This window comes from Camarhynchus parvulus, chromosome 1 (genome assembly GCF_901933205.1).
Source record: "Camarhynchus parvulus chromosome 1, STF_HiC, whole genome shotgun sequence".
Lineage (NCBI taxonomy): Eukaryota > Metazoa > Chordata > Aves > Passeriformes > Thraupidae > Camarhynchus > Camarhynchus parvulus.
This window is the reverse complement of record NC_044571.1, coordinates 24,434,933-24,450,984: the sequence shown is the minus strand read 5'-3', so window position 1 is coordinate 24,450,984 and position 16,052 is coordinate 24,434,933. Positions and strand designations below refer to the sequence as shown.

The following is a 16,052-nucleotide window of genomic DNA, read 5'->3' as shown; positions in this document are numbered from 1 at the left end:
ATCGGCCTTTTGCGGGTTCACCTCTCACACGAAGATGAATTGACTCCTTGTTCGGATCCCGGGAACTTGCTCAGGGCTTTCCCCAAACACCACCAGCGTATCAGCCTGCCTGGGGACTCCGGGGTTCTGAATCTGCCCCTTGAGATATAAATTTGAGGAAGAAATGATCCAAATGGAGAAAAATATCCAAGTCGTAGTAAAAAAAAAAAAAAAAATCTGTAAATCAGGCATGCTCCAGATTTTCCTCACCTTAATCCCCCCTCCCATATAAGAACGTACAAGGTAGTGACATCAACAATATTTCTGCATATATTTCAAATAATTAATAAAAATATTATTGCTTCAAGAATTACTGAATATGCACAAAGTTGCATAACTGTAACCCCTATTTATTTAAACTGGAATTCTCTGGAAAACTGTGGGTGCTATATTCACCAAAGCAAGTAACCTTTACTTAAGAAATAAGTATTTTTAGAGTCTGTGATTTCTGAGTATCTTTCCCTCTTGTACAGAACCACCCATAGTTGTTTACACAGGACTAGGGGGAAAAGAATTGACAGCCCCTATTTAAGTGTAAGGGCAACTGTACCAATTAGCATTAGTCTTGCTATAAAGGAATAAACCCTGCTGCTAGGAGTTACTAAATGAGTAGTATCAACAGGGTCTTTTGTAAAACTATCTGGAAAGATGACCTGTCCTTCCTCCCAAATAACACAGACTTCTCAACTGGATAGTAGCACAGTCATGGTACATTAGCACTCAAAGGAGTTGAGAAAGGTTAGAGAGAAACAAGTTCATCAGAGTTCATGTCCTCTTACACTCAGGTTATGAAATCTATAACCAGAATGACACTGTATCAGTAATATGCAAATAAATGTACCAGGGAATAAACTGACTTCACCTGTTTATGTAGAAGTTCAAGGACATCAAAATATAAATCACTGTTTTGTTGGAACAGATAACTGTACTCTTGATAGTATAAGAAAATGTTGCTGACGCACATAATCTTTCTCTGCACCTTTTTCCCATGGCTTCACTACCATCAGCTCTGTGAACCTGGCAACAGGTAGAAAGCAACAGCCAAGCCAAACATCAAACAGATCCCTTTCAACTGTTACTCTTTATCCTGATATTGAAAGATATTTCAAAATTATATTTAGAATAAGAACAAAGGAAAACCTTATTTTTTAAGGATGTCACAAATTTTGAAATTCAACCTACTCATGCATCCAGTTTTTCAGAAAGTGTCTTTTGAGTAACTGTGACTTTGGGTAGTATTTAAATATAGCTACATAGGGCCTCATGCTTCTGTCCTGCTAATGGAGGTGGAGGGCAGAGGGACAGGGAGCAAACAAAAAGCCCCAACTGGACCTTGGATGAGCTGGGCTTGTAGAATCAAGCTTCGAGATGTAACTAAAACCAGTTGCATGCCCCTAGAAGTAACAAATTCAATCATTTAACTATTATTCAGACAAACAGTCTTCCCAAGCAAAATTCATTGATGGCTTGAGAAGTTCATTGCTTGCAAAAGAGTGCTGTTGGCCCGTGTTTAGCATCCATCCATATAGCTCAGTAATGAAAATATGAAGTTCAAATACACTTATACACAAATGAAATTATCACAACTTTTTGTTTTGTGGTTTTTTTTGTTTTGTTTTGTCTTTTTTGTTGTTGTTGTTGTTTTGTTTTGTTTTGTTTTGTTTTACTACAGCTAAGGAACCCCAAGTACTTGAAGCATGGAAATGTGCAATCAGTAGGGCTCTGTGCTGACAAAACTGTATTTGCTACATCTAAATTTCATTGCCAAAAGCAAGGTCTGTAATTTTCTAGGCATGCCTCTGTCATTTTAGGGTGGACAGAGGTAACATTTTATGACTGACATAACTGATGGCAAATGCCCCTCACACAGATAGTATATTTTGATAAATCTGACCATTACCCAACACAGTTTATTTTTCTTGGGAGGAAAAAGGAGATGGCTGAAGCCTGGTATGCTGGCAAAAGCATAGTTTAGCAGGCAGGAAAGATGCTAATATTAGAACTATTTGGTTGATGTACTTAAACACTAGCAAAGCATTCCCAGTCAAGATCTCAGACTGGAAGGTGATGTGGTGAAATAGAGTTGGGATAGGGTAATATGACAGAAGAAAAGGAATGGGGGGTAAACAGGATCATTTTTTCTTTCAGGATGATGAAACTGTTCTACAGAGATGATTTAAGCAAACATCCTCTGGCAAATCTGTTGCATTGCTAAAGATTCTGTCACCCCTATGTTGTGCCTGAAGTTGTTGGGTGGAAAAAGGGTGCATGTGTTGTGCTTAACTGTCCCAATTCACGGCTCTCTGTATCTCTGAAACCCCACTTATTTCAGAAATTAAAGCAAACATTGCTACACAATGCACAATGCAAAATCATAAGACATGCCAGCCTGCAGGACCAGTGAATTTTAGCTGAAAGTTGGGATGGACAACTTAGTGCATTTATTGTAATTAAATGTCCCGTAATTACATTGAAATGACTGTGAAAATTTTTTCAGAAGGGATATATTGTTGAAAAACAATTCAGAGGAGTTCAGATAAAACTCTGAATAAGACAGACCATCTATGTAAACTAAGAACATTCATTCCAGAGTGTTGGTCATTAAATAATTTACTTTTTAATCTGAATTTTACACGTGCCTGGATCCCACTTATGTTCAGTACCCCAGTTATGCATTAAAAAAGCCCCAAACATAACTATGAAAAAATAATGTTTTTTATGAATCAACCCCTGCTAAAAATGAGCTGCTGAATATATATCAATGCCAATATAGAAGTAAAAACTATAAACTGGAAACTTGGATTCTAGTCTATCCTAATGCCTTTGTCACAGAAATTGTTTGCAAACAAAGCTGTGCTGCTATAGCCAGTATATTTAATCTGTATTACCCACATGGTCAAGAATAACATATATGACAGTGTTGAGTAGATGAAATAATATTTATCTTTTTGACATTTCAGATCTAAGAATGCTTGCTCAAGGTCACCAAAATATTTCATAAATGTCTGGGGAAAATATTTTCAATTTCCCAAAGGGTTTGCAGAAAAAAAGTTTGAATTTATAGGTCCAGATCACCCAGTGGCAAGAAGCTTTTAGTTAGATAACTAACTCCCTTATGTCTTTGGTAGTGTGGATATAGGAGATAGTTTGGCCCACTACAGTCATAGCTAGAAAATCAAGTATTCCCGAGAAGCTGTCCTCACTGAGATTTCTTATAAAATCATTACATATAATCTAAGTTTACAATTACCAATCCTATGCATTTTTCCAGATACAGAAATCAAATCACATTGCCAGGACAGTAGAGATTGTCAGCATCATTTTCTGTGAAGAATCACACCGGTACAGAGAGGTCACAGGTACCTTGCCTAAACTTACACTCTTTTCTTGCTTCTGCAAAGAGGTTGGTGCCTCTGATCTCAAATTACTCTCTAACTCCGTTGACTCCCCCCCTAAACTGAATAAACCCCGGTAAGTACTAGTTAATGTTAATGTTATTATTTTCCCATAAAATGATGGAAATGATGGGAGAGCTCTTCCTTCATAAGATGCTTACTGCAGCATACCGGTATTTACAGTGAAGCCTTTTCCAATCACATTCCTCTCGTCCCTGTTACAGCTGTTAATTTCTAAATGAGTTATTCTGACCCAAACCGCGGAGAATTCCGTGCAGGACGGAGCTGAGCTGCCAGCGCGGTCTGTGCGGGCTGCGGGCGGCCCCGCCGCCTTCCCCGTCGGGAACACGGGGAGAGCTCGGCCACGGCCCCGCACGGCGGCAGCTGGAAGCGCCGCATCACTTTCGTCTTTTTTTTTCCCCCTTGCTTGTTTGTTTGTGGTGTTGTTTTTGTGGGCTTTTTTTTTTTCCTCGCCCTTACTCGCAAACTTGGCTGTTTCAGCTTCGGCGCAAGCCGACAAATGAAAGGGTGTCCGAAGGCACTCAAGGGAGAGACGGGAAAACACGGATGGATGTTTGCGTGACCCCAGCCTCACTTTTCTTCCCGGGCGTGTGCAAAGGGAGGCTTCCCCAGCTGCTCCCGGGGCGGCGGAGATGCGGCTGCGGTTAGGAACAGGCTGGACCGTGTCAGTACAGCTTCTTCCCTTCATCCCTCGACTTTTACTATCGCTGTCCTCCCCGCACCACTCTGCGCGCTCGGTGACGCGCCGCGACCGCCCTCATCGGGGGGCGAGAGCCCGGCATCCCCGCCCTGCAGCCCCCTCCTGGGCCCCCGCGCTCCCCCTTCCTTCCCCCGCTCCCGCCTCGCACAGGAAAATGCGGGCTGGACAGACCCCCGCCCCTCCTGCCGCCCACCCCGGCCGGGGCCCCTCCGCCCCCCCTCGCCGTTCACCTCCCTCCGGCGGAGGGGAGAGAAAGGCGCTCATTGATCCCGGGCGCGGCCCGCCCGGTGACGAGCGTGCGGGTCCCGGTAAACAAGCGCGGCACCTCGCACCCCCCCCCGCCCACGTTCTTCCCCGCCCCGCGGAGCCCCCGCGCGCCCGGTGAGGGAGCGGGAGCGGCGGCGGCGGGGGGAGCAGGGGGGCGGCGAGCCCCGGGCAGGCGGAGGGCCCTGGGGCCGCTTTGCCCCCGCCGCCGCTTGTTCCGTAATCACCGCGCCGCGATCCCCCAGCGGGGCCGGGATCGTTTCCAGAGGAAACGCGGACGCTGCCCTTATTCTACACTAAAGCGAAGCGCCCGGATAAATGAGTGCTGTTTAATGAAATCGGACGAACAGCGGCAGCCCCTGCCCCCGGCCCTCCCTGGGTGGCATTTCCCGCCCCGCGGGGAGCGGGCGCTGGGGGCGGGGCGCGGGGGCGGCCGCGCGCGCGTGGGCGCTGTGACACAGCGCGCGGAGGAGCGCGCGGAGCCGCCGCGCGTGTGCGGGCAGGGCTGACGCACTCGCGCGTGTGTGCGGGGGCGTGCGGGGGGCGCCCGGCGCTCACGCACGGCCGGAAGCTCCGCCCGGCGGGTCCGCAGCACCTGATATGGCCTCGGCGAGCTCCGCCGGCGCCCCGCCGTGTCCCGAGGGACGGCGAGGGCCAGCACCGGGGCTCGCCGGGTGTGCCGGATCTCCCCGCCGTGCCCGCGCCCCCAGCACGTTCCGCGCTGTGTACGCTGAGGGCAGCGGCGACAGCGACGGGGCGCGCTGCACCCGAGGGGGGCCGGAGGCTGGGGGCGGGAACGCGGAGGGGCGGGAAGGGGGCGGGGGGGCGAGGTTCCCACCGCCCAACGGCGTCGCGCCGCCTCGCTGCCGAGAGCCCGCCCCGCCGCTCCATTGAGGGCTGCGGCCGTCCTTCGCGCTGCCCGGCGGCCAATGCGGGGCGGTGCCGGCGGCGGCGGCGCCCCGCCCCGTCTCGGTGTGTGAGCGCCTCGGTGAGGCGGCGGTCACGTGTTGTTTTGCTCTTTAGTTGGGGCACTCGGTGCGCGATGTGTTACTTACGGCGAAACTCCCGCCGGCGCCGGCAGCACCAGCGGCAGCAGCGGCGGTCGGGGAGCCTTAGCGGCGTCGCCGGTACTCGAGCCGGGGAGGACGCCGGGCGGCCGCCAGCAGCACCCGCTGCCTAGAGGTGACAGCGGAGGATCCCGCTGCGGCTCCGAGCACTGCGCTCTTCTACGAAGGAATAACTTTATTTTACCTGCTTCTCTCCGTCCTTCCTTTTTCTTTTTTTTTTTTTTTTTTTTCCGCCGCGGCGCTCGGGCTCTGGATCCGCTCAGCGTCGGCGACAGAAGCGAGAGGAGCCGGGCGGCGCTCCCGCCGCGGGGCTGGGGATGGCGAGCCCTGCCGTGCTGGGGCTGCTGCCCCCCCTGAGCTCCCCGCCCGGCCCCAACCTGAACAACAACAACAACAACAACCAGGGCGTCAGGAAGTGCGGGTACCTGCGCAAGCAGAAGCACGGCCACAAGCGCTTCTTCGTGCTGCGCGGCCCGGGCGGCGGCGGGGAGGAGGCGGGGGGCGCCCGGCTGGAGTACTACGAGAGCGAGAAGAAATGGAGGAACAAGTCTGGGGCGCCCAAGCGGGTGATCGCCCTGGACTCCTGCCTCAACATCAACAAGCGGGCGGACGCCAAGCACAAGTACCTCATCGCCCTCTACACCAAGGACGAGTACTTCGCTGTCGCGGCCGAGAACGAGCAGGAGCAGGAGGGCTGGTACAGGGCTCTCACCGACCTGCTCAACGAGGGCAAGGCGGCCTGCCAGGGGTCCCCCTACCGCCACCTCGCCTCCCCCTTCTCCGCCTCCTGCGGCGCGGCCGCCGCCTCCCTGGCCGCGGCCGGCGAAGACCTTAACTACGGGCTGATCGCGCCGGCCACTGCTGCCTACCGAGAGGTCTGGCAGGTGACGCTGAAGCCCAAGGGCTTGGGTCAGAGTAAAAACCTCACCGGCGTCCACCGGCTCTGCCTCTCGGCCCGCACCATTGGGTTCGTGCGCCTCAATTGCGAGCTGCCCTCGGTCACGCTGCAGCTGATGAACATCCGCCGCTGCGGCCACTCCGACAGCTTCTTCTTCATCGAGGTGGGGCGCTCGGCCGCCACCGGCCCCGGCGAGCTCTGGATGCAAGCGGACGACTCGGTGGTGGCCCAGAACATCCACGAGACCATCCTGGAGGCCATGAAGGCGCTGAAGGAGCTGTCCGAGTTCCGGCCCCGCAGCAAGAGCCAGTCCTCCTCCTCCTCTTCCTCCGGGGGGGCCGGCGGGCCCGGCGGCAGCGGCGCCTCCGCCACCCATCCCATCACCGTGCCCGGTCGCCGGCACCACCACCTGGTCAACCTGCCTCCCAGCCAGACCGGCCTCCTCCGCCGTTCCCGCACTGACAGCCTCGCCGCCGGCGCCAGCACCAAGTGCACGCCGTGCCGGGTGAGAACTGCCAGCGAGGGCGACGGCTGCCGGGTGGGCTCCGCGGCCGGCAGCCCTATGAGCCCGGGCCCTGTGCGGACCCCCCTGAGCCGCTCGCACACGCTCAGCGGCGGCGGAGGGCGGCAGACGGGGAAGCTGCTCCCGGTGCTGGCCGGCGGTGGTGGCGGCGGGCTGCAGAGCAGCCGTTCCATGTCCATGCCCGCCTCCCACTCGCCCCCCTCCGCCACCAGCCCCATCAGCCTCTCCTCCAGTAGCGGTCTCGGCTCCGAGCCTGCCCACCCGCATCACCCGCAGCGCCCGTCCAGCGGCAGCGCCTCCATGTCCGGCTCCCCCAGCGACGCCGGCTTTATGTCCTTCGATGAGTACGGCTCCAGCCCAGGCGGCGACCTCCGGCCCTTCTCCTCCTCCTCCACTGCCAGCAACCGCAGCAACACCCCCGAGTCGGTGGCCGAGACCCCCCCAGTGCGGGACCCGGGGGGCGGCACCGACCTCTACGGCTACATGGCGATGGAGCGGCCCCCGAGTGGCCGCCTCTGCTACCGGCCCTGTCCCGACGCTGCCAGCGACAGGTGCCATCGGAAGCGGACCTACTCCCTGACCACGCCGTGCCGGCAGCGAGCCGCCGCGCCGCAGGTCTCCTCCGCCTCCCTCGACGAGTACACGCTGATGCGCGCCACCTTCGCCGGCAGCGCCGGCCGCCTCTTCTCCTCCTGCCCAGCCGGGGCTTCCCCCAAAGTGACCTACACCCCCTACCCGGAGGACTACGGGGACATCGAGATCGGTTCTCACCGCAGCTCCGGCAGCAGCAGCACCAATCTGGGCCCGCCGGCAGTGGGGGGAGGAGGGGGAGATGATGACGGCTACATGCCCATGACCCCCGGTGTGGCCGCAGCCTTAGGGCAGGGAAGCCGGGGCAGCGATGATTACATGCCCATGAGCCCCACCAGTGTGTCTGCCCCCAAGCAGATCCTGCAGCCCCGGGCAGGGGTGGGTAGCGGGTCCCCGGGGAACGGGAGCAGCTACAAGACCAGCTCGCCTGGGGAGAGCTCCCCTGACGATAGCGGGTACATGCGGATGTGGTGCGGCTCCAAGTTGTCCATGGAGAGCTCAGACGGAAGGCTGAGTAACGGCGACTATATCAATATGTCCCCTCGGGACCCCCAGAATGGGCCCCAAGCTCCCTCCCTGACCCCCCCGGACTTCTTTTTTGCCCCTTCGGGGCATGGGTCCAGTGAGCCCCCAAAGCCCAGCTGCTATTCATACAGCTCCCTACCCCGCTCCTACAAGAGCCAGGGCTTGGCAAAGGACAGCGACCAGTACGTCTTCATGAACTCCCCGGGGAGGATGATCCCTGAGGAGGCGGTGTGTGGAGCAGGCACCTTCGCCCCCTCCAGCCACACGGTGCCTTCGCCCCTGCGGCACAGCCGGACCGAGAGCTTCCTTAGCCAGCGGTGCCAGCGGGTGGCCCGGCCCAGCCGCCTCTCTTTGGAGACCTTGCGGACGGTGCTGCCCAGCATGAATGAGCACCCTCTGCCGCCGGAGCCCAAGAGCCCCGGTGAATACATCAACATTGACTTTGGGGATGCTGCCGTCTATTCTCCCCCCTCGCTGCCTGCTGACAGCCCAGCCTCCTCCCTGGGCTCAGGCACGGGGCAGAGGCGCTCCCCTCTCTCTGACTACATGAACATTGACTTCGGGTCACAGTCACCCTCCCAGTCGGGCACAGTCTCAGTGGGCTCCTTGGAGGCTCTCTCTCCAGGTTCTTCCTCCAGCACCAGCCAGCCCAACGGGCGCTACCTGAAGGCGGCTGTGGGGATAGATTGTTCGTCCAGCCCATCGGATGGTGGCGACTACACCGAGATGACCTTTGGCATGGCCACCACCCCACCTCAACCCATTGTTCAGAAACCAGAAAGTGCCCGGGTCACCAGCCCCACGTCTGGCGTGAAGAGGCTCACCCTCTCTGGGGTGGAGGCTTTCATTCTCTCCAGCCCTCCCCCAGACCCGAATCGGGGGGCCAAAGTAATCCGGGCAGATCCCCAGGGGCGGAGGAGGCACAGCTCAGAAACTTTCTCCTCCACCACCACTGTGACCCCAGTGTCCCCCTCCTTTGCACACAACCCCAAACGACACAACTCAGCCTCGGTGGAGAACGTGTCCCTCAGGAAAAGCGAAGGCCTGGAGGAGGAGCAGGGTAGCAGTCCCATGTGCCGGGAGACCTCGGCTGGCTTCCAGAATGGCCTCAACTACATCGCCATTGATGTGGTGGATGGGTCCTTGGCAAACTGTGACAAATCCAGGTTGAAAGCTAGGCACCTCCTGAATGGGGGCATCAATGGAGTAGAGATGAGCACCTATGCCAGCATAGACTTTCTGTCTCACAACCTGAAAGAAGCCAGTGCTGTGAAAGGTGAGTAGCTACATTGACAGTGCCTGCTGTGTGTGTTTGTGCTTTGTGTTTACCATCACAAGGTTGTGTGTTGTTGTGTATCCCTCTTCACTTCCTTAGAAATCACTTTTATCCCTTTTTACATGTCCTGCAGTAAGGAGTCTTGGAGGAACTTGGTGGCTCTTTGTATGAGGAAAAAGGTTTAATTTTGGGATATTTATTCATGTTTCAGTACTACTGTGCTGTTGTTATGTGTTTATACTTCTGGGTACCCACGAGAAGCTGCTGTTTACACAGTTTCAATGTTTGGGCTGCATTCAGAGTTTCCTTAAGTAAGATTTTGGAAAGTGTTTGGAAAATGTGACCTAAATAGTTTATGTTAATGCAACTTCTAAATACTATTTAAAAATGTAAAATGATTGAATTAAAACCAGCATTGTTTGACTGAGGACATCAAATTATGGAAACAATCCGTGGCTCTCTAGTGAGAAGGTCTGGAATATCAAATTGAGAAGGATAAATTTAATATCATGGTTTTGAAATACCTCATCTCTTGCAAAAGTTTAACAGTAAATCATAGTGAGCATCGAATGTGAATTTTAAAAATGGTAATTCTTTCCAGAAGTCACTGTATGCTTGAGCTGTTGTATGCTGTATTGCACATTTCACTTAAGGGCCCAGCCTGTGTTGGTGTGTAACAGTGTTCCAGTTGATGGCTCGTGGATTGCAAATGTTGGGTGTTAAACTGAAGAAATCTGAAACTTAAGTGAGAGGGAATTTCGGTTTACAGTATGTAGCTATTCCTTTAATTAGGTGCTGGTTATGCTGAGAAAAAAAAGAACGAAACAAATACCCTTCCTTCTTCCCTGAAATAGAACTCCACCCTCTGTCAGTGAGTGGGAGTTTGTACAGAACTGGGGGCTGGTTGAGGAGGGCGCAGAGCAGCCAATCTGTCGAGGAGGAAAAGTTAATAATGAGACACTTGTAAGGATGCTCTTGGATTTATGCAAGACATGGTAGTCAAACCCTTATGCCTAGATAGCTGTAATATGTGTTCATGGGTATAGCTGGGGGAGATGACTGGCCATGTAGTAGCTGCTTGGAAGAGAGTAGGTATTGCTTCTCTGTTCACAGTGCTGACAGAGGCATCCATAACAAGTGACCAGCAAAAGCTTGTAAGAGCCACTTGCAGGGGTTTTTTCCTTGTGTTTCCTTAGTAGCTAGTTGATTTTGAAGAAGAAAATATTTTCTCTTTTGATAGGAAGTACAGGAAGATGGAAAAGATGACAGATCCCACCGTTTGCAGAGCAAGCTTTGAACCTAATTAAGACGAGAGGATTGTTGAATGCAGTGGCAGAGTTTGAAAAGATGAAGGCTTATTCTGAATGACTGGAAGGGTTGAGGGCCGAGCCTTATTTGTCTCTTGCGTTTAGTTTTGCTGGGGTCGCTTTCAGGATCCTTGCAGCTTGCCCGAGCCCGGTGCGGATGCTGCAGCCCCCGCTCTCCTTGCCCGGCCTGGGGTCCCGGGCGCCAGCAGACCATCACGCCCCTTTGCTTTGCAAACGGATTTTTCGCAGAAACGAGGAGCTTGTCTTGAGCCACCTACAGCCCCGATTGCAGATGAAGCCCGGTGTTGGGAAAGAGCTGTTTCCACAGCATTCCCCGAGCTGCTGACCCTGAGGGGGGAGGGGGCGGCACCGGTGACCGGGAAAACCCGGCGCGGGAATGGGAGCGGCGGCGGTCAGATGAGGCGAGGGAAACGAGCGCTGTCCTTCCCAGCCTGTAAACAAAAGGATAATGCAGAGAACGCAGCCGTGTTAATGTGGTTTTACAGCGGAGAGGGCTCAGTGCTGCTGCTGCTGCGTGTGTTTGTCCAAGGACGGTTATAGGCTTGTCTTTATTTTAATATTTAATCTGCATGTGTGTTTGTTTTTCCTCTTTCCCGTAAGCTTCTAAACGCAGATCACATGGAGGAGTGGTGCGGGGAGGCTCGTTGGGATTGACCCTATCTGTAGGAGGTGGGCTGTCTTCTCCAGCACCTCGCTTCCCTGAGAAGGGTGCCAGCCTGTAGGGTGCACTGAGAGGTACGGGATGCAGGGATGGATGGATGGAACCAGAGTCAGGTCCAGGTAGTAAGGAAGAACCTCACACCACCAGCATCCTCAGCCGACAGTGGGGTGGGTACCAAAACCGGGGCATCAGGTTAATTGCACTTGTGGCAGCCAATCTGGGAAAGTCACAGCTTGGGGAAGGAGAAATACATCATCGAGGACTTCATTGGTTTAAGTTTAATCAAATAATAAACTTCTGCAAATTTCCTAGTTTCCCTTTTGGTTTTCATTGGGATTTCACACTAAAGTTTGTTCATGCAAGGTCTTCTGCCAGTGCTTAAAAAGGTCACCCAGAGTTTTGCTAATGTATTTGAGTTTCAAACATTGTGATTTGGGAGACTACTGAGAATTTTGTTTTACTGAGAAACATATTCTGTTTAAAGAAAACTGTATTTTGTGCATAGAAAAGATTACTTCAACAGTAGTATTTTGGGTAGATTTGAGAAAATATAATTCTGTAGAAATTGTTGATTTGCACAAGAGAGAGCTTATATAATCAGCATTGTTTGTTTAGTTTGCACTTTTTTCAACTTTGTTTGTAACTACATTAGAAAAGTGAGATGTTTTACTTCAAGAGTGGTTTGCAGTCATTTTGAAATGGAGAATCCATTTCTGTTTAATATTTAGAACAGAAAACTCTTGAGTTTACAAACAAGCTCCTTGTAATTACCTTCTCAGAAAATTAGTATTTTGATTTGTGCAAAGACATGTAAAAAACCATGCACTGAGTTATTCTTTGATTTTGATTTGTGCAAAATACAAAATGTTAAAAATCAGTTTTACTTCTTTCTTAAGGTCTGTAGCAGTAGTTATATTTTCATGTGGATAAATGCTTTAAAGAAAATTATTTGTATAGTTTAAAGGTGGCTGGATTCCATGTGTAGTGTACTTCTCTGCTATCAGTAACTTGCCTCTGCTGTAGGGAGTGCTTTGCTTTTGGAAGTCTCTGTCCATATTATCCTGTCATGGCTAGAGTAAGGAGTGCATCCACAGCTGCTATCAAAACAGAACAGTTAAAATGTTGCTTGAAATATCACTTCGTTTAGTTCTACTGTGTTCTAAAAATGTGCAAATATTTAGGAGTTGGAGAAACAATTGCCTTCATCTGATATGTAAATAAACGAATACTGTTATTGGTGGGTTAAAACTTGTTACTTGCTAATAACTAGCCTTTATTCTTAAACTGTGACTGTTTTATTGCTTAGAAACATGGACTGTGAATGGATATCATTATTTATGGAAATGTTTACACTCATCTTTCTCATAAAGTGTGAATTATTTGTTCCAGTATATTTATGACAGATTACAATCAACAATGATGTGACTTCTTATGGTGGATCTTAGTTCTGAAGTCAAAGTCAGATAGGAGTTTTGTTTCTGTTTCAGTGGGGTTAAGATTTTACCCTTTGTGTGTAGTCCTGGAATTCTTAATTAAGATTACCATTAAATTTAGTGGGTGAATAATAGGGTATTTTCCTTAATCTAAATCACCAGAATGGGTTATCTTTAATTTTGTTTTCTTTTCCATTCACAGAGTGCTCTGTAGTTTCAACTTGTACATGTTTCTAGTAGTTGGCCTAGTTTTCTAAAATTGAACAGGTACTATATGTAATAATGCAAAAAACCTTGAGGGTTCTTTCCCTCCTCTGTCAGTTTCTTTTGCCTTGATTTGTTTGAAGAAGTCATCATCTGTAATACAGCTGCTTAACATCTTAATAAGGTGATTTTATAATAATGATCTTCCCCTTGCACTTGCCTTGTCAATTAGCTTTCAGTTTTGTGAGGGTTTTATGGTTGCACCTAAATAAAAAAGCCTATCTTAAGAAATCTCTTTCTCTGTCTTTCTAATGGTGTTTTAGATTGTGGAAGACACAAACTTTGTTTCCTTTTTCTTTGGGATTACTTTACACGATGAATTGTATTATTAAGTTGTTTTTTTGACCTCCTCTTCATATGCCAACAAGTTTTGGTTCTCAGAGCAACATGAGAATACTTGTCTCTTTAACAAAATTAATGCTTATTTTAAAATAAATTCTTGAAACTATTAGAAGAACTATATGCTGTGTTAGAAATTTATACATCTTTTAAAGTCTTTTTAAAATAAATCCGTTGTATTAGTTTCACTTACTGCTAAGTTCTGTGAGAACATCAAACTAACAGCAGAAAGAACTGAGCTACTTTTTATAACTTACATAGCTTGAATTTTTAACTCACACTTAGAATTAAAAATTTGAGGTTTTCTTTTAAACATCTCGAAATTCACTTATGGTCTTTCAGATGATGCTTTGAAGGTGTCCAAACCAAAATGGTTGGATCTGAACCTATCAGTAACACTCATGAAACACAAAATGTAAACTGAAATTATCTAGGATTAAATGAAGCTTTAAATACTTTAAATTATGTTGATTATATGGGTGTCAGCTTGTTACAAACAGACAGAATATCAAGACATCTATTAGGCTTTTTTTTGCTTTATACTTTAAATTATGTTTAGCTATACTGCTCATAGGAAGAATGTCATGGTTACTTTCAGTCATTTAAGACAAATTGTTATAGACCAAATTGAATGGTGGGTTTGTTCTAAAATGAACCAGTACAGTCATGGCTCAAGGCAGAGGAAATGCTTAGGTTGATGATTGCTTCTGATTACTTGATTTCTTTCAAGATAGCTACAGAGACTAACGTTTGTAATTAAGTAAGAAGAATAAAGGAGTGTTTGAGCAGAAGGAGTATTAGGGCTTGTTTTATATGGTGGGGTTGGTTTGTTTTTGTTGGTTTTTTTTTGTTTTTGTTTTTTGTTTTTAAAGGGTGACTAACATGGGTTTCTTTACACTTGGTTTACTCTTATTTTTAAGTAGTGTTAATTACACTGGAATGCTGAAGTGGTTTATAAGCTGAAACACAGCAAGCATCCACTGAAAAATTTAGCCAGTTACTGTATGGAATCTAACTTCCCTCCCTATTCAGCAGTTTAATGGCAGCATAATTGCATTCAGGTATTTTCTGTCTATAAGTTTTTCCTCTAAAAGCACTATTAATATGTTTCTTTTTAAAGTAATAAACATCTAAAAAAATGGTTGTATCTGTGGCTTTTTTTCTTCTGAATTTGTTGAAATATAGTATACTTTTTATACTGGTTGTCCATATGTTTTTGTTCTTTGTGTCTGTGTTCATTGTGTTAGTCATGATACAGCAAATCTTGTGGAAATTTAACATTAAGTTGATACACAATGTGTAATAGCAATTTAAAGTGTAGATGTTGACTGATTTGTTAAATTAGGATGTGTAATTTTGAAAGTTTCACAACTCTCTGGGGTTTTTCGTAGTTTCTTACAATATTTGCTTTGAAGTGATCTGCGTATTCATGGAAATCAGTATTATGCCTTGAGTTTTCAGAAGATGGTGTAGTGACCTTCAAAGTTCAGATATGTTTTCTTTGTGTCTGTTGTCTGCCATGTAGTTATTTTTAATGTTTTGTGTATATGAATGTAGGGGGTCAAGAGTGGCAGCTTTGAAAAGCCAAGTTCAGCTCAATAGTCCCATTGCTGCTGGTTGTTGAAAACACTGGCTCTCCTGCAGCAGAGTTTTCAAAGGAAAACTTGTTTGTTTTGTTGTTGTTTTGTTTTGGGTTTTTTGTTTTTTTTTGCACTTGTGTTTGTGTCAACTGCCTTTAGCTATCTAGCATGTGTGTTTCTTGGATTAGTCAGTCTGCCAGGGCTCTGGAGAGCCAGCAGCAGTAAACAGAACCAGCAAAGGTGGCTCCCATTGTCTTTTAAATGCGAGCTATAAAGTAGCATGCACTTTCCACTTCATCTCTGTCAGCTTTGGAGGAAGCCAGGATTACGGGTTCAGATTGTATTTTCAGTTTCTACACTAATACACGTAGAATGAATCCCTTAGTTGTAGGGTTGTGTCTGTAGTTAACACAAGCTTTTAAAACTTGGGTATTACAAGCCTGATAAAAACCATAGAAAAACCAATGCGAAGATTGCTTAGATCTTTACAGAGGGCCACTTGAAAGTATTTCTTAGTGTGTTAAAGTGCTAACACGTCCAGTAATCTTTGAGGCTGGCTCAAAGACAGCAGTAGGTTGTAATCTCTGTGTAGCCAGTTAAACAGTAATGAGTAACTTTCCTGGAGAATAGGCAAGTGCCTGCTTATTTCCATGGAGTTATGCTATTGCTTGGTAGCTCAGGTGACAAATTGGATACTAAACCAGGACTGTTTAGGAAAGATTTTCAATCTGATTATAAGAAATCCCTTTAGAAATTAATTTAAAAGACCAAGGACAATACTTGGAGTTCTGTTACTATTTTTGCTTTAAAAAATACTTCGGAACATTCTTAATTGTTTTTGTCAGTGATGATGACCCCAATTTGTGTACAGCTGTATCAAAAATAGTAATTTAAAAGAAAACAAGTTCTTGCTCACAGTGCAGGCAAATACTCTCTGGAAAGAGGCTTGCTACAAGTGAACAGTGGGGAGTTACTTTCCAAAAAAAACATACTTGATGCTAGGGTGGTTTTTTTGTTTATTTTCAAATCCAGAATTGCCCGTCTCAGTTAAACAAAAGTTATTTCAGTGTGTGTTTTTTATCTCAGTAAATCAATCACAAAAATAATTAGGAAAAAACAATTCAAGCCACAAATCTAAGCCCCCACCT

The 16,052-nt window shown here is 48.3% G+C and overlaps 1 protein-coding gene across 3 annotated transcripts in view; it reads left to right on the top strand.

The window, feature by feature from the left end:
* The first annotated feature begins 5,303 nt into the window (after positions 1-5,303).
* The window catches only part of IRS2 (insulin receptor substrate 2), a 28,695-nt gene continuing 17,946 nt past the window's right edge, over positions 5,304-16,052 (top strand). Inside the window, exons 1-2 of one of the 3 annotated variants that reach the window (XM_030949168.1) lie at positions 5,304-9,299; positions 11,228-14,470. In XM_030949168.1, the coding sequence (XP_030805028.1) occupies positions 5,804-9,299; positions 11,228-11,349 (3,618 nt within the window). In that variant the 5' untranslated portion in view covers positions 5,304-5,803 and the 3' untranslated portion in view covers positions 11,350-14,470. Of the gene's footprint in view, positions 9,300-10,539; positions 14,471-16,052 lie in introns of those variants that run through there. The other 2 variants (XM_030949150.1, XM_030949159.1) reach the window with 2 other exon arrangements.